Here is a 19,061-nt window from a genome sequence, read left to right as displayed (position 1 = left end):
GAGCCCGCCTGGGGGTGGGCGTGCGGGAGGAGGAGACATCCTAAAAATAATTCCTATCTGACTCATTTTGCTCCCAATCTGACAGGGCTGCCTGCCAGGTGGGGGTCTGCCTGGCCCATTTTCTTATCTATCTTTAGCAGGGAGTTAATGAGGGCAATTTCCTTGCTGAGATAGGAAGAGAAACCGTGGGCAATGTGAGCGCGGATCTGTCTCAGAGTCCCCCAGATCCTGACAACAGGGTGGCAATGACAGTCACTATGGGGATGAGCTGTCTACGAGAGTTGCGGTGACGGTGTCATACCAGGATGGCACAAACGAAGCAGCGAAACCAAGCCAGTGACAGCTGGGGTAGGGAGTGTCCACTCCTTTCTTCCAGGTCCTGTCACCACCACCACGTGAACAATGTGCTGAAAATCCCCCGGCTCCCCGCACAGCCCTTCATCTTCAGCATCTCTCTATCCTGTTTGAAGGGATAAGTATAGCTCGTTCCTGTTGTTCAGGAGGTCAATCTTCCAGAATGTCACTGTAAACATTGAGTTGTTTCTCCTCTGGTCACATTTTCACCAACTCATCAATACATAATCTCTTTTTATATCTGTATTTCTGTTTGTAGACTACTTATTTTATTGATTTTTATATTTTATTATTTATTTTCACTTGTATTGGTATTTTGCCTATATATATATATCCACCTCATGTATCCTCTGCCCGTGGAAGCCAGAAGAGGGAGTCAGATGTCCTGGGATTGGAGCTTCGTGAGCCACCATGTGGGTACTGAGAATTGAGCCAGACCTCTGGAAGAGTTGGCAGTACTCTTAACCATTGAGCCATCTCTTCAGCCTCCTATAGACTGTTTACTTAATATATGTTGTTGATCTGTTAGCACTGAATGTATTGCAGAACTTGAACTTAGGCTCCTGGGGATGATGAAACGGGTCTGTGTTCACATCACCCACGGTTTCCTTTTTTTTTTTTTTAATCCCAACAAGGAACTTAAACTTAGGGTCAATACACAAAGCTCCAGCATTTTACTCAAGAGCCACACACGCAGCAAAATCACCAGCAAAAGCACACGAGTGCGAAAAAGCACGCCCCTTGACAAACCATGACCAGGATAAGAGACAAAATAAGAAAAGCAGGATGGTACACTGTACGACCTTGGCTGGATTCTGGATAGCATGCAATGCAAATAATTTACCTATTCCATGTCTGCCAGTGACGGACTGTCAAAGCACCCCAGGTATTTTCATATTATAGGAAACTTGAGCAAGTAGGCAAACTTGCATTATAGAATCCGTGGATCGTGAACATTAGCTGTACTTCTAAGAAGGCCTAACTGAGCAACTTGTGTGAACAAGCTGATGGAAAGACACAGATGTGACTAGTCAATCCCTGATCAGCTCCCGGTGAAGAAGACCTGGAAGACCCAGCCCCTGTGTCTATTAGGGCCCTTGCCTATGGACCAAGGTGTCATTTGACCAACTCTGCTCAAATGCTATGAGGATGGATTTTGGACTGAAGGGAGGAGTCACTCCTAACCACTGGTGACCTGCAGTAGGGTTGCCAGAGCAACGGCAAACAGTCAGACTTAAAAATATTAACACAACTCTAAAATTACATGTTTGTATTTAGAGACAGTGGACAAAAACACGAGGCTGGCGACGGAGTACATGATGTAGCTTATGGGGGATGGACAAAAGAAAACAGAGCTCTTAAACTCTGAGTCTGACTGCCATGAGAGAACACGCACTGACCTCGAAAGGGCAAACCCACCTGCAGGACGCTGGGGCCATGAAGGAGGCAGCACGGAACGGGACTTAAGAGCTCGCACCCCTCACTTGAGGGGTGGGGCAGTGTTGGCTATGAGAATGCAATGTGGACTCATGAGTGGCCTCTGATTGTGTCTAAAGCATTTTAGAGAATAGATACAATAAATGGTAAATTATAGGAGTCAACTTGATTGGGCTAGGGGATACCTATGTAGCTGGTGGGTAAAAAAAAGCACTTGGAAAAGTGTAAGGACAAGAGTTTGAATCACCAGAACCAACATACACAAGCGTTTGTAATCCCAGTATTTCCATGGGAGGCAGAGACAGAAGAGTCCCTGGGGGGAGAGGGGAGGCAGTCATGGACCAGTTGGTTAGTCTGAAATATATAGCTGAAAAAACACAGTGGAGAGCCTGTCTCAAAACATGCATCTAAACCCCAGGTTATCTCCTGACCTCTACATAGGTGCTGTGGCATGCATGCACCAGTGTGTGTGTGTGCACACATGCAAACACACACACGACAATTTTTGTGTATCCATGGAGGTGGTTCCTAGAGAGATCACGCTTGAGTCATTGTGCTAAGTAAAGAAGATTCCCCCTCATCAGTGTAAACAGCATCATCCAGCCTATCTAGGGATGGTCACAGTACAAAAGGCAGCAGAAAGCTGAACTGGCCTGCTGGCCTCTTAAAGAGCCTCGTGCTCTCTTGACCTCAGATGGTAGTGCACTCTGTCCTTGCCTTTGGACTTGAGACTGAATTACACCAGTGGCCGCCTACAGCAATGCTCATAACATACAACAGACTTAGTGATACCCTGGCTCTATGGTCTTAGGGAGCCAATTCCAATAGAAAACGGGGAGAGATTAAAGCCACATGTATATAGTTCTAAATTTCAAAAATTAAAGAATATAGACACCACTTTCCTCCAAGGAGACTTGCAAATATAGATGGCTTAGGAGAAAACAGACAATTATTAATTGCCAGCTTGGCTTTATAGACTAAATCATAGCCAGATCAAATCTGCATCTCTTTTTGAAAGGGCCACTCTCCTGGCACATTCAGGGAACACTATAGACATCAAAATCCAAAAAAGGTTGCAAGGGGCCTCTCCCATCGCATCATCCTTGGACTTTCTCTCATTATACAAACAAAGCAAAACCCTAAGACAACTCAAGAAACAAACAACAAAGTCCCACAACTTTCCCTCTAAGGATGAGTATGGTAGTGCATGTGTGTGATTCTGGTACTAGAAACACTGAGGCAGGGGATGGATTACAGTTCAAAGAGTCTATATAACAAGACCCTGTCTGAAAATTAAAAAAAAAAAAAAAAAAAAACCAACAAAACAATAACATAGAACTCATTTGTCACAAAATTCAGCCCTCTAAAGCATATAATCAGTGTTTTTGGGTATATTTATAAATACACTATACCAATGGCCTCCAATTCCAGACGAACTATTTGTTTTTTATTGGAGACGGACAGTGTTTACAAGGAGCTTGCAAAAATCAAAGCTGATGGCTGATACCTGGGATCTGAGCTTGTGCAGGCAAAGGAAGCAGGGAAGAGATTACCATATTTTTCGGACTATAAGACACACCTGACCATAAGATGCACCCAGTTTTTAGAGCGGTAAAACAAGAAAAAACAAAAACAACCCCCCCAAAACAAAAAACAACAACAACAGTAAAAACAGTCTTACCTTAATCCCTCCCACCCACTTTTTTGAGGAAAAGTATGTCATATGGTCCAAAAAATATGGTAGATTCTTAGCTGGTTCCACAGTTTGAGGAAACATCATGCCACAGTCATGGTCAGCTGTGGGAAAGACACCATGGCCACTCTGCAGCGTACAGCATGTAACCCAACTCAAGCCACCCCAGGGGGATGGCTTGCCCTCTGGCTTCTCGTGCAGTGGAGCCATTTGATGCTAACCAGGATGTCCAAGGTATTCTTTATTTCTTCCTGCCCATCTGCTTTGCACATGGAATATGTTAACCATTCCGAGACCTCACTTAAAGAAACAAATTAACTTGAAGAAGGGCTCTCCTGACTCCTGGAAGCATAGATGCCATCATGCAAAAGACCATGAATAATATCTTTATTAGTCTCCTTACTCTAGTTGGTAAGAAGCCAAGCTCTGGAGTCTGTGGGGTCTTCTGAGTCTCTTGACGACCTAGGCAGGGGATATTCAGAGCACAGTAGACAGTGGCTTCTCCCTCCTATTAATCATAGTGGGGCCTCCAAGCGCCACACTTGCCCCTGCTTCTATGGAACTGTGTGGGTGGCTTCTGGGGATGCCTGGCCCATCATCTGCCTAGCTGTGGCTTCTCTTCTCCCTAACACTTCCACCTCCCTTTCAGATTCTTCTGGAGTTTCATTAGAAGTTTAATCATTACTCCAAAAGGGGAGCATTCTAGGATCTTCCCCCACTCTGAAACCCCCATGATGCCTAGTTCTAGATACCACAACTCGGATGCCTTTTAGATATACAACACTGAATATTTCTACAGCCAGAGTGCCACTGTGGTGGCTTTACCTTAGGCCCTTGATTGCAAGGGCTTTGCCTTTTGGAATTCTCCAGATCATAGAACGTACCATGGACAACAATTCTAGCTGGGTGTGTGTGGGGTGGCTTGAATAAGAATGACCACCATTGGCTCATAGATCTGACTGCTTAATCCCTAGTTGGTGGCACTGTTTGAGAAGGATTAGGAGGTGTGTCACTGGAAGCAGGGTGTGAAGTTTCAAAAGCTCATACCGTTTCCAAATAGCTCTCTCTCTCTGCCTAGTGCTTGTGAATCTAGATGTGAGCTCTCCGCTATTGCTCTAACAACAGCTATGCCTGCCTGCTACCACGCTCACCGCCACAATGGTATGGACTCACCCTCTGAAACTATAAGCCCCTAATAAACTCTTTTTCATAAGTTGCTTTGGTCATGGTGTTTATCACAGCAATAGAAAAGTAACTAATGGTTACTTTTTAAAAACAGTTCTAACAGTGCATACTTGTGGGGAGCTCAATGTACTGCCTATATCCCTTTCAGAAACAGCTCTCACCCCTCTGGCTGCCCCTATGGAAATGGCCTTGGTCCTGCTCAGCCTGAGACCATGCCCCCTACTGATGATCAAGGGACATAGTACATAAGGTTCTGCATAGTCACTCCATCTTAGGTCAACTCTCAGATGTTCCTCAAGCTTCAGAACTCGCTGTAGGGTGAGAACAAATCAAGTCTTCCCTAGAGCTCAACTTCTCTCTGCCTGAGCCTGCTGGCCCTTCCTCACAGTATCCCTTCCAAAGCTTGCCCTCATCCTGGAGTCTGCTTCCCAGCCATATAGTGTTTGTTTACTGTAGTGATATGCTAATCTCTTAAAATAGAGCAAGGGGTGAGGGGATTGAGGATAGGGAGCAGGAGGAGGGTTGCAGAACTCTCCCCCTTCCACAGGGATGAGGGAATCCATTAAGTAAACAGAGACTATAAGCCAGAACTTCGGCGGCAGTATAGTAAGTTTCTTCTTCCTGAATGCTGGGGTTGGGCAGAGAACTTTAGGGGAAATCTTCCATTTCTAACCTAGTAGATATGGAGCACACAAAACCATGTTACTCCTGGGGGAATGCATGGAATATTCACTTAATCCATTTCTATCCCCAAATGTCTAACTTTCTCTAACATGTCATATTTTATTAGCCCCCTCCTTTCCCAAAAAAGTAAGCAAATGGTTATCAGTCGTACAAATATTGAGAAAATTCTTAAGGAGAAAAACCTTCAAGTTGTCCATGTGGTTAATTCTTTCTGCAAAACAGGAGAAGGACAGGTATAACTCAGTTTTAATCCAAGCCCCCAAAAGCAGCCTGTGGGAAGAGGAAGCAGAGCCTCGGCTTGCTCTGTAGAGAGGTTCTACCTACCCACTGTTCTGGGCTTGGGGATGCAGTGACTATGAAGTTAGACTTTCAAGGCAGGAGTGAGAAGAAGAGTGTCTCCGCCACATGAAACGCTTTCTGTGGCCCTGGAAAGCACACTGTTGCTAATACCGTCAAGTGCTTCACAAGAATGAGCTGGGCAGAGCTGGGCAAGCCTCTCTAGTAGTGCACCAATTTAATCTCTCTCTTTCTCTCTCTCCTCTCTCTCTCTGTCTCTCTCTGACTCTCTGTCTCTCTCTGTCTCTCTCTCTCTCTCTCTCTGTGTCTCTCTCTGTGTCTCTCTCTGTCTCTCTGTCTCTCTCTGTCTCTCTCTCTCTCTGTCTCTCTCTCTGTCTCTCTCTCTCTCTCTGTTTGTCTCTGTCTCTCTCTCTCCCTGAGACAGAGATTCTCTGTGTAGCCTTGGCTGTCTTGGAACTCACTCTGTAGACCAGGCTGGCCTCAAACTCACAGAGACCCACCTGCCTCTGTCTTCCTGAGTGCTGGGATTACAGGCGTGCATCACCACTTCCTTGCTTGTAGACCAGTTTTATGAAAGAAAACACAGTTTTTAAGAAATGAAGACCCAAGGGACTAGAGAGATGGCTCAGCAGAACTCAGGAGAACTTACTGTTCTCCCAGAGGACTGGAGTTCAGTTCCCAGCACCCACACTGGGAGGCTCACAATTGTCTGTAGCTCCAGCTCCAGGAAGAGATATGATGCCTCTGGCCTCTATTGGCATTAGCACACATGTGTACACACACACACACACACACACACACACACACACACACACACACACGCATATAATTCACACAGCCTCTATTTCCAGGCATTATACCTACACTGCTACATGATTCAGCTCTCTCTTTTTTAATCTTTACATTACCTTATTGGAGCAAGATTCCTGATGTATACAGTGATGTATTTACTAAACAGAGTCCTGTGCAGAAATTACACACTATCCATCTAGACAGATTTTGGATGATTTAGCTCTTTAATGCCTCCACATTGAACCAGGGAAGAGAAAGGCAGCAAGACTCACACAGATACCTGGAGAGCTAAACAGGACTAGGACAAGCGCCAGACTTTTGTGTCGATGACAATGCTAGGTCCTGGGTTTGAGAATGCCTGTTCTGGCTAGGAGGTACCATTCAATTCTAGGCACAGCAACGTACTATGGGGCCTGCCGCTATCAGACCCAATTCCAGTCACTTTGTAGGGAGACAGAAGGCCAAAGACGCCTGCAGGCGTCCCAAGGTGAGTCACAGAAACAGCAGCAGGATGTGGCTTGCCACTTCCCATCTCATGACAAATGGTAAGCTCTGAGGCATTACGTAGATGCAGGCTTTGTCCTTGGTCACCACAGCTGAACCTGGTTATCTTGCTGTGGCACCTTCTCAGTGTGGTTAGTGCTTTAAATGCTAGCAAGGCTAGTAGTGTCCGGTATTCAGGTTTTGTACCTAACAAAGGCCACTACGGTGGGTCATCTGCTGGGAGAGTTGGGGTTGGCTTGGTAATGTTTTATAGCCTATCTGTGAATGCCAGAATCACCACAGCTTCCAAGAATGACTCAGGAGCCCCCAGCCATTAGGTAATAAGGTCTCAGCTACACTGTTACCTGCTCTCTCCTGAAAATCTCTACCATGGGGGGGGGGCTCTATAACAGGACACTCCCCCAAGTGAGAAATGGGTTGTGTTCTATTTCTGACTGGCTCCTTGTCGAGCACACTTCGGCTGTGTGTGTCTGCTACCCTGAACTGCAGTCCGACTCCAGTGGCCAAGATGTTCCCTCTCTGTAAACACAGGCAGCGGCCACTAGTCCGTCCACGTAAATCTTTCATGGGTTTCACTATGCTCGATCCTCTACCCTGGCCCCAGTCCTCCAGCCCTCCTCACAGGACATATTTTCTGTCCCCTTAATCATCTTTATTGCTTTTCTTTGGATGCTGGCCCGGTTCACATCCTTTGTGAGTTGTGTTGACTAGCCGGCACGCTCAAAACTATGGGTAAGGATAAGTGGAGGTCCAGCTTCCTGGTCCTCTCATGTCATGCACACTCCCTCCTGACAACATTCCTGGGTCATGTCGTTTCCGGAGGCCTGCACCGTCTAGGAGACTCCTGTGGAGCATGGTGACCTGGCCCAAAAAGTGACATGTGGGCTGACCTGGATGCCAGTGCCTTGGCCCCGAGAAGCCTTCTCATTTGTAAGCCTGGAGAGTGTTGGCATCTTTGAGACACACACTGGGGAGGAAGGATGGGAAGCCTTCTGTTCTCACTGACTCCTTCCTGGCCCTTGTAAACAGTATTTAATATAAATAAATGGTTCGAGGCCAGCCTGGGCTACAAAGCAAGTCCAGGACAGCCAAGGCTATACAGAAAGACCCTGTCTCGAGAAAAACAAACAAAAAACAAAAATATGTACATTTCTCCTTTGAGGGGTGCTCCCCATTTCTTTCCTTTACCCAGAAGCCAGAATCTAAGAACTGTCCTGTGTAATGCTATAGAGGAGAGTGGAGTCACAGAGCAGGCAATCAACTGTACCCTGCTCAGGCCAGGGTTAGGGGCTGGCTCAGCTCTCCTGACTCAGTTTCCTCTTCTGATGTCTGTTGATTCCCAGTCCTCATTCAGAGCAGCCCGCCTCCCAGCTAGCTGGGTCCTCATTCCCACCTTGTGAATGCTTTCAGAAAGAGGAAATCCCCTGTTGGATGACAGGCCTTCTGGCCATCTTTCTTCTGCCTATCTGCTACTTCCTGGTTCAGGATTTCCATGTAGAATGAGGGGTCAGCAGCCCAGGTTGGCCAGAGCCCAGCACTTCCAGCTGTGGTGCTGCGGCATCCAGGGCAGGTGCTCCTAGGGCTCTGGGTGCAGGGCATCAGCTAGCTGACTCTGGTTTCTTAAAGGACATTCTCTGTTCTCTGAAGGTAAATCCACAAGCCATCACCTTTGCCTATGAATAAATTCCCCATAGGGAAACACCTCATTTAAATTCTTCAGGCATAAGCCTTTCTGTTCTTTCTTTTTTTAAGATTTCCATCCAGAAATACTTTCTGCATATTCAAGCAAAAAACAAAACAAAACAAAAAACCTAAAAAACAAAACAAAACAAAAAAACCATCTCCACTCCCCCTTTAACACAAATGGCTGTGCACAATATGAATCTGCATCTGGAATTTTTTAAACTATATCAAGAAGACCTTTCCATGTAAGAAAGCCTTGTGGACAACACACACACACACACACACACACACACACACACCTGCATTTCTTGGATGCTTGATCTTGATTTCTTGTTGCAATGCTGGCTACCTCATTATGCTTTTTCTGTCCCCCTCGTTCCTGTTCTGGACTGTGGGGGTCACTGCAAAGTGTGGCACATACACAGGACAATTCCCAATAGTGGAGAAGCAGAAAGAGGAATGCCTTTGCATTAGTGAGCTTGGGGAGCCTCCTGGAGGCCATGTCTCTAAATGTGCAGCCTGTGGGCTCTGTTCCTTGAGGATGCGCTGCAGTTTTAGTTTGTAGAAAAGAACACTTCTGCCAAGCCTGGGCAATCCTGGTTCTCAGGAAGGAGTGGAGACGGTGGCCCTCTGCTGGTCTTCTGAAGGGACCTAGTCCCTGAGCCAAGCACAGAAACACACTTGCTGATATGACATAACTATTTTACCGCCATTGTCACCACAAAGGAACCCATCTTATTTACAGATGTAAGCCCCATCACAGCATAGGCCAGAGCAAGCCTGCCCAGCAGCCGGCACAGGAAAGAGTGCGAGCATTCACAAGAGTTGTCCCTACCTTCGGTCATTTCTCCTCCTCCGGAACAGCTTCTTGGTGTGTGCAATCTCTACTTCATGGGGCATCGGGTGGTAGCCCTGTGACAGAGAAAGAGAGAGAGAGAGGACATGGATCACTGTTGTGAAAGAACAGAGTGCGTCCAAGACCACGTTTACCATGACGAGACCCGCCGAAGGGCCCGAGATTCTGACCATCAGATCAGACCAGAAAACGGAAATCATTAGAACAAACGAATCTCCACCAAGGGAGGATGCTAAGATTCCAGACTCAAAGAATAGAGGGACCAGAAGGAGCCCTCAGAATTCATCATGTTCAAACTCTCAAGTACGGAAGCTGTTGGAGCCAAAGCTGAGTGTACAGGCCAAGGTCTCGCAGAGAAAAGCAGCAGAGCCAAGGCCACGCATGCCATCCCATCCTTCTTGGTTAGGGGCTGGTTCCATGAAAACAGACCGGGATTGGGAGTGGGGGTGGGGGTGGGGGTGGGGGTGGGGGTGGGGGTGAGCCTTCCTGTGGAATCCAAAGCCAGAGAGCTAAGTGTTGCCTTGTCACCCATAAGGCCAGGGACATAGACAACGGCTGTAGGAAGGGGACAGGTTCTTTTTCCCAATTTCCAGTTGCAAATGTCACCACCATTGCGTGGCACTGAGAGGGCTGGAGATGAGTGTGACAAGCTATGGCAAGCCCATGCCTTGGGCATAAATTGACTGAATCCTAGGGCCAAAACTCCCCATGCAATTTTACCTTGGAAGTATTTAGGGAAAACACGCAAAGAGCTCAGCTATCCTCTACACTTCAAAGGAGAGCCCGGGGAAAACACTAATGGTGGCTTGGGCACACGGTCCTTACGATTATAAAGACTATGGATTGACATCAAGGTTGGAGAGAGACCTGCTGTATCAATCCTACCAAAAGCCGGGCCTAAGTGGGAACTACTTGCAGAAGCTCATCTGCACATAGGGCATGCAAATGTGTCTGTGTGGAGGCCATGCCCAGGAGCATTGCCACTCCATCCTGGGCAGCTGGAGTGGGATCTGAGTCCCCGCCTGGGGCCTGGGATACCTGAGTAACTGACGGTTTCGTACACTGCCTAGGCATGAACAAGGTGAGGAAGGAGCCACAGATCCAGGCATACTGGGGAGGGGCAGGAGTTTGGGGGGGGGGTCCATTTGGCTCCAAGCCCCCACTTGGCAGACTGGGAGACTGAGGTCCAGAGAGGTCAAGCAGTGAGACAGAGACAACAGTTTTATGGGTTGCGGCTCCCTTCATGGGGACTCTCCAGGGAGGGCCTCCTTTAGTTGGCCTTCACAGAGTAAGGTGGAAGACATTGGTGGCCCTGGCTGGACTTGGACTGGCCAGTTTGCTGGAGCTTCCCTGAGAGGTGAAGGGAGGACACTGGGTCAGGCAGACATAGGATCTTGCAGTTATGGTTACTTGGCACAGACTTCTATTGAGCCCGGGGAGCAAAAGCCATTTTAAACTATTTTAATGATGGTCCTCCCCTCCCACTCTGGTCTTTCTAGCCTCCAACAATCTAGCCAAAAATGTGTGAATGGATTCCAGGCTCCAGGCAGCCACAATGGGCCGCTGGGACCTTCCGGATATGCTTTGTTTAATGGGTTTTTCAAAGGATATTATTTGTTTTCGTTAATATAAAACACAAATAAGGAAAAGCACCAACTCGTCTTCTCTCACTTCCTCTCTCCCACCCTGACCAGGCTCTGGCCGGGCTCCTTCCCCTTCTTCTTCCATCCCTCCCTTCCTGCCTCACTCTAGGCCTCTCCAGGTCACTGTAGGAACACACTGGGTGTGCCCCCACTAGACAATGGTCAGGAAGCTGAGACTCCCTCCCAGGCTGGTCCTGAGCTGGCAGCCGACCAGGATCTCAGCTCAGGGCTGACAGATGGAGCTGCCCCCAGTGCTTGGCATAACATGAGCCAGGAGGTGCCAGTCTCTCCAGCCTGCCTCAGAGTTCTGGAATCTAATGCCTACCCAGGCCTCTCCCCACACAGGCACAGCCGTGGGGACTTGCCCTTTTGCTCATACCCAGGACTAAAGCTCATACTCGTCCTCTAAGAAAAGTCTCCCTTAGTCACTGTGTCTCTGGGAACTGCTCACCCAAACTGTGACCGCTGGGTTAGGGCTGGGAGAGTGGCATGTCCTAGAAAGAGGAACCCAAGGACAGAAGTAATCGGTGAGGAGTCTGGAAGGAGCATTGGTTGTTGTTCTAGTGGCTTGGTCAGGGTAGAGGGGGGCTCTGGCTCCAGACCAGAGATGCACCTGCTTTTCAGAAAAGACCTAAGCCCCTGGCAGAGAATGAGCTTCTTTGGGCTGTCAGAGCATCCTCAAGAGCACATGTGGACTTAGTGCTAACACCTTGCTCAGCACATCTGTCTGCTTCTCTCCAAGCAAGAGGACCAGCCTTCAGGCCTCTCACATGACTCCCAACGCATGTAGCCAGACAGCTGTGAATGTGCCACTGAGGTGTCACCCTGGACCTAGAGTACCACTAATGCCCACCATTCCTCAACTCCTCTCCAGGAGACCATCCTCCTTTTGGCTTTGGTACCTAGCCACATTCTCCTAATACCCAACCCAACCTTTGACCTGTGTGGGCCTTGGAGACAAGTAGCTGGCAGAAATCAAGCTTCTCTGAGGAGGGAGGGAGGGAGAGGTGAGGGCGGGTGGGTGGGCAGAGAATCCCTCCCTGTAAACTGGGTGCTGCCAGAGCACACGTGAGGCATGCACACTCATCTTTACAAACATGCATATCTCTGTGCTGGAGGCCGGGTACCAGTGTAAGAGGCTCCCTCAGTGGTAGCACTATCGGTGTGGTTACAAAACACATGCTCTATAAAACCAGCCCATTCTGGCATAGGCTTGGTGGGAGGAAAATCACACATCTAGCGTGCTGGGTGGTTTTTAGTATCAATGTGGCACAAGCTACTCACCCGGAAAGAGGTAAGCTTAATCAAAGAATTGCCTCCGTGGGAATGACCTGTAGCCGTGCCTGTGAGAAACTGCCTCGACAAAGGGCTGGTGTGGGAGGACCCAGGCCACAGTTGGCAGGTGGGCTTAGGCAGAATGAGAAAGCCAGCCGAGAACAAGCAGTAAGCAGTGTCCTCCGTGGTCTCTGTTTCAGCTTCCATCCTGACGTCCCTCAAAGAGGGATTATTAACATAGAATGAGAAGCTGAAATGCTCTAATCTGTGAGGTGCTTTTGGTCATGGTGTATATCACGGCAACTGAAACCAAACAGGGACACCCAGTATGGTTGAGTGTCTCCAGGAGATTAAGGATGGGTCCAGCACTTTAGCTCCAGAGAGTGGACAAGGCCAGGCTAGAGAGCAAGTGCCATGGCCTGACCCAGTGGCTATGAAGAAATCAACCATGAAGGTGAGGACTCAGGGGACAGAGCGTGCACCCTGAGCCAGGAACAGGTACACTGGCAGCTCAGAGAGCAGCTGCCGCTGTGATGACAGTGGTCAACCTCCTGCCACTGATCCAAGTATCTGTCCACACATCCTAACGGCTGCCCGCCCTTCTATTCATCTTCCTATCTTATAACTGTGTTTTAGAGTAGGGGAAAAATAGGCAAAATGCACGTTCTTATAGAGTACACATTCTAGTCAAAGCAGAAAGCCTCAGATAAACAAATATGTGCGATAAATGACAATGTTTTGCTAGGATGAGAGGATGTGAGGAGCAAAAGTTGGGAGGGGGCCATAAAGGGAGACCTCTCTGTTAAGAGAATATTAACATCCATCCTCTCACCCATCCACCCACCCATCTATCTACCATCCATCTATCCATCCATCCATTCATCCATCTTCTATCAATCCACCCACCCATCCATCAACCATCAATCGACCTACCCACCCATCTATCCATCCATCCATGCACCAATCCATCCATCCATCGAACCGCCCACCCATCTGTGTGCCCATCCACCCACCCATCTATCTACTCATTCATCCACCATCCATCAATCTACCAACCCACCCACCCATCCACCCATTCATTCATCTACCATCCATCCACCCATACACTATCCTCCACCTGTCCACCCACTCACTCACCATCCATCCATCCATCTCCCCACCATACATCTGTGCACCCACCTACCCACCCACCCACCCATGGAACCACCCACCCTCCATCCATTCGCACATCTATCCATCCTTCCTTCCATCCTTGGTTCTTTCTACAACGCACACCGAAGACCTACACTATGTGTCAGTGCATCAAGTGGAGAAGAGCAGGACGAATAAAAGCAAATTCTGGTCCTAGATGTGCTAAGTGAACACAGATAGGAAGCTAATGCATGCCATGTCCTGAAGGACGCCACCAAGGGGTGAACCTGAGCTTGAGGCTACCTGTATAGCCTCAACCTACACTGGGCAGAACTGTGTCTCTCAAAAAGTTGCCTGATCTTCATCCCGAGTACCCACAGATGTGACCTTATTTGGATACAGGGTCTTTGTAGACACACTCAGGTTAGGATGAGGCCACGTGGGATTAGGTAGGGCCCATAGCCCACAACAATTGCCCTTAAAGAAAAGTCTCTGGACACATAGACATTAGACAGAGGGAGGACATTAAAGGAAGATGGAGGCAGTGTCTACAGTAAGGCAGCTACAAGCCAAGGAAGACACCAGAGCCCAGAGAGCTGGTAAAAGGCAAGAAAAGTTTATCCCTTAGGGCCCAGACATCTTGATGGTTCTGGGAGACCACACTTCTCAGCTTTGGTCACTTGTCTTGGCAGCTCTAGAAAACTCACACCCACACTCCCTAAACTCCCATGTGTATCCCACACTGAGGCCCCCAGCACTCATCCATGCCTGCCTTGCTGGGCAATGCCAGTCTTGTGCCCAAGCCTCCAGTCCATAGCAGCCTAGCCACCCCAAATCAATGGCTGCTTGGGTCTCCAACCTCACACTGCTGCTGTCATTTGAGAGGAGGGCTCCAAATCTCTGGGGGGAACATCCTGCTCCACCCTGCTCCCCAGCACAGCTGGAGGAATCCTGAGCTCAGCAGACCCCAGGCTGAGCTACTGAGATGGGAGCCCTTCAAATCAGGCCCTTCTGCATATGACACATCTCAATTCCAATTTTCTTAGAAAGTACAGTCAGATGTGAATCACGAGAGGATGATGGAAACTTGTCTTGATGACTTTGGCACCACAGCATGGGATGCTGCCTGTTGCTGGGTGGGTGATACTGAAATATTTGTTGAGGAAGAAAAAGCAAGAGGGAAACATGGGTCAGGAGTTAGAGCTGGCTGAAGCTGCCTGATTAAACAAGGGCTCTGCAGGCAATGGGGTAGCAATAGCCATCAAGAGAAGAGCGAGGGCCGCACACCTCTGTTCCTACCTTACTGAGCCCAAGGCAGGGCCTGTGGGGCTCAGTGTAGCCCAGTTACTAGTCAGTTAGCTGATAGAGCTGAGCCTGTGAGCTCATATCATTCCACCCATCGCTGCCCTTACCCACTCTTCTCCATTATTGGCAAGCTCGCTCTGCACTTTCATCCTACATGTGTGTGTGAGTGTGTGTGTGTGTGTGTGTGTGTCATGCGCACATGTGGTGGGTGTGTATGTGTGCACAGTTCTTGGTACACACAATTCCTTCCCATCAGCCCCAAGGAAGTTTAGAAGTGTTTCATTCATAGAGCTCAAGTCAACAGCCTGTGCTTGCATGGGTCTCACAGTGCTCGCCTAACCTTCAAGGAAGATTCATTTTCTGAGCATGCCCATGATCTTTTGAAATTAATTAACTAATTAATTAAATTTCAGTATTGGGTATTGATCCCAGGGCAAGTGTTCTATCACTGGGGGTCCATCCCAATCCTTTTTTATTTTGAGATAGGGTCTCAATAAGCTACCCAGGTTGGCCTTGGCCTTGTTATGTAGCCCAGGCTAGCCCAACATTTGAATTCCTCCTGCTTCAGCCCCCTTCACAGCTGGGATTACAGGTGGACGGCACAAGGCCTGGCCCCTGAATCTTTGACTTCTAGCTGTTGACCATGGATGTGGATCCAGTGGGGTGATCCCCCATGACTCCCTCAAGGTCGAGTATCATTTTCTCTCAGTCCACATCAGCTCGCAAAGAAGAAAGCATTACATGTGTACAAGGAGGGCTTGCTCCTGGTGCGTTAAATTCCTCCCAGACAACAGAGGACCTAGTCCTAAACAAATGCCTTTACTGGGAAGCAGAGCGGCTATGAGATGACGAGACTGCAAAAACAAAGACTGGGTATCCTAGACAGAGGGGAGGATGGAGGTTCTGAGCCAGAAGGTACCCAAGTGGTACCCAAGCCTGACTCCTGACCAGGTAAGCCCTTCCCTGTCCACACAGAGACATCCATCTGCCTGTTGTGCCCAGTAGTTAGGAAGCTACAGTTCTTTACTTGTTTGTGACTTTGCATATTGACTATACCATATTCCTGTCCCTCGCAGGAACATCTATAACATGCATGGGAACATGCATGAAGCTTCTTTCTCTTCAGCACACTCCAGGTGACCTGTCCGGGAGGGCTTAGAAGTGCCTGGTACAGAACAGCCAACCAGGCTTTAGCTTTCCATGCCTTCTGGACAAACGAGGGAGGCCTTGGGAGCCAGGACACATGCTGCGGGGATAGGGTAGGGGCTTGTGGCACATATCAGCTCAAGGCTTCTCAGATCTGCTCCAATCCCAGCTCTAGTCAGAGATGTTGCGAAGGTTAGTGTTCCAGAGGAGCCTTAGCGTTTGGGAACTCAAAGGGGCCAGAAGGATCTCAGCACTGCTCCTCTGAGGACAGAGGCTTCCTCCTGCTGAGGGTTATGTTTTTCCATAGCTTCTAAGAAGTCACCCTACCAAGGTCTGCCTCCACATGGGCAGGATGTGAGGGTCACGTCGAAACAGAAATAAACAGGTAATGTTTCTAAAATTCCTGGAAATCTCTAGACTGTACAGCTATTTAGAGAAGCTGGCCAGCTTTAGGGAGAAGAATGGAGGGGGAAGGCCTGCTTGCGATGTTTAAATAGGCAATTTTCTCATAATTTATTTATTTTTAATTAGTGGAAACCCTTTAAAACAACAATACCATGGCTGGAGTTTCAACATAAAAACATAGATAAAAGCAGAGAGGGATAAAACCTCGAGGCTGCCCGAGCTCTCTATAGCCGCTCCTGCCATCCTGTTCCTCCCATGTACCCCGAACCATGAGCCTGCTTCACCCACCACAGATGCATGGTGCATGGCAGCTCCACGGTAAGCGAGGAACACTTTTCTAGAAGGTGTGCATAACTGAGGCACTCTGGTCAGGTTTTGATGGAGCCCGGGATCTTCCTGAAACTGCATGTGACTGTTTCATTGTTGGCGGTATCACTGGTACCAAGGCAGTCTGGGCCTGGTTCTGGAGCTGGGCCCTTTATGCAAGGCATCCTTAGACACTGTTGTCATCTATATCTGGAATGTCCCCTGAAGGGCCACATATTAAAGTTTTTGGTCACAGCTTGAGATATCTTCCATGCCCTGTGAGGCTATTGCATGCTGAGGACACAGGAGACCCTATCTTTCTCAGAGAAATCCACAGGCCCCAGGAAGCCATAAATCACAGGCACAAATGGGGGGAAGTGACAACAGAGGCCACGGTGCTCCTGACGTGGCTCCTTCTGAGCATAGCCTCCTGTACAGCTTATCACACAAACTAGCAGGCCCCAGAGTCCTGAGGCAGAGGGCACCCATGAGTGGAGACCTCTGTCTGAGCCATGCTGAGTACAAGGTGCACCCCATTATGGAAGGGTATGTCTGGAAGGCCCAACATGAAGGGCCTCCTTGTTCCTTCCCTGTTGAGTCAATGTTGGCTCACCAGAGGCCATAGGGTAAAGGTCTGAGTTTGACACTGATGACTTTGGAGTACCCAAGCGTGATGGGGCCCGTGATCAGCACGGGCTGAGTTGATCTTGAGTGTGTTCATGATGGGTGGTGGAGCAGGACTCTTTCTTGATGCAGATTTGGGACTATCTGAATGAGGGTCTAGAGTCGAAAGTCTGGGTTAAACATCACCTGTATCTCTTACCACAGGTACCCGGATAGAAACTCCTATCACTCATGTTTCTGTTGCCTCAGCTAGAGAGGGCCTAGCTCATAGAATTATGAAGATTAACAGTAAGCAGTAGACTGTGAGGTACTTTGATTTCCTGGCCTAAGAATACCCCAACTGTTCACAGAACTCCTGGGTCAGGGAAACCTCCAGCCCAAGGTGTGTGTATATGTGTGTGTGTGTGTGTGTGTGTGTGTGTGTGTGTGTGTGTGTGTGTGTGTGTCTTAGTATTTCCATCTACAACCTTCCTGAACCTGCGGGAAAGCAGCAGAATCCTTAGAAACATCATTCTAAAATGTGGTTACCCCACGCCAACCAGACAACCACTTCCTGAGCTCTTAGGCCATGTCCAGAACATTCTCAGCAGACCAAACAGCTCTTTGCAACTGAGCCTCCTCCACCCAAATGTTCAACTGTGTTTCATTCTGAGGTTGCCACCTGTTCCCCCTTCTCCCCACTGTCATCACACAGAATGTCTCGTACACAGAAGGATATAAGAAAAGAAGTCTGGAAGGATGCTCAGAAGGGCCAGTGAGACCTGTCTCAGACATATGGGTCTTTCCACATAAATGCCCAGTGGTGGAAGGTCAACCAAGACCTGGAACACCTGTGGTCAGTGCAGCATCCTTGGCAGTGAGCTGCTTCTGATGTTTCTAATGCTGAAAATGGTGGAGGGGATAGGTTTTCTACTAGGCTGGACTGGGAATTCAGCTCAGTGATGGCTCTGGGGCTAGGGGTGGGGGCACAGGAGGGTTAAAGACAGTTCCTTAACTTAGAAGCAGTGGTGTTCCAAACTGCCTGAGCATCACATGTTTCTGAGGCTCACAAGGTACCAAAAATCCTCAAGAGTGTTGGGGATGCAGCAATGAGTTGGGCTAAGGATGCCCAGTCTGTGGTAGGTGATGAGAATCAACAGGATGCAGCTAAAAGACATACATCATTTAAACAGGTAAGTGCATGGAGGAGCAAATGTGAATGGATGATGTTTCAGACTAGGGGTGGGTCTTAAGAAAGTGACTTCAGAGCCAGATTCACCTGAGTGAACAGATCTAGAGTTGATGAGCAGACAAAAACAAAAACAAAAGCAAATAAACAAACAAACAAAAAACCAACAGGGGCCCAGCAAGATGGCTTATTATATAATCCCGATGATGTGAGTTCAAGCCTGGAATCCACAGTAGAAGGAGGGAGCCACCTCTGGAGTGGCTGCTGCACATGTTGTGTGATGTATGTCCCCATCCACACAAATGCACACAATGATAAATATAGAAAAGTTTAAATCTTCAAATGGGTCATTCTTGCTCTTCTTATTCTTTGCTGTATGAAAATCTGTTTTTGTTTGTTTGTTTTGCTTCGTTTTTTGTTGTTGTTGTTGTTGTTGTTTTGTTTTCAAGACATAGTTTCTCTGAGTAGCCTTGGCTGTCCTAGACTTACTTTATTAGACCACGCTGGCCTCGAACTCACAGTGCCTGTCTCTCCCTCCTGAGTGCTGGGATTATAGGCATGCGCCCAGTGTAA

At 48.3% G+C, this 19,061-nt stretch overlaps 1 protein-coding gene across 4 annotated transcripts in view; it reads right to left on the bottom strand.

Annotated features, from left to right (window-relative positions):
- CTIF (cap binding complex dependent translation initiation factor) overlaps positions 1-19,061 on the bottom strand; it is a 258,794-nt gene that overhangs the window by 116,942 nt on the left and 122,791 nt on the right. For all 4 annotated transcript variants that reach the window (XM_084780989.1, XM_084780992.1, XM_084780990.1 and 1 more), the window contains exon 7: positions 9,465-9,541. In XM_084780989.1, the coding sequence (XP_084637115.1) occupies positions 9,465-9,541 (77 nt within the window). The remainder of the gene's footprint in view (positions 1-9,464; positions 9,542-19,061) is intronic.

This window comes from Acomys minous (genome assembly GCF_964271855.1).
Source record: "Acomys minous genome assembly, chromosome: 4".
Taxonomy (NCBI): Eukaryota; Metazoa; Chordata; class Mammalia; order Rodentia; family Muridae; genus Acomys; species Acomys minous.
Note: the sequence above shows the minus strand (reverse complement) of the source record. Positions and strands in the feature narration are given on the sequence as shown.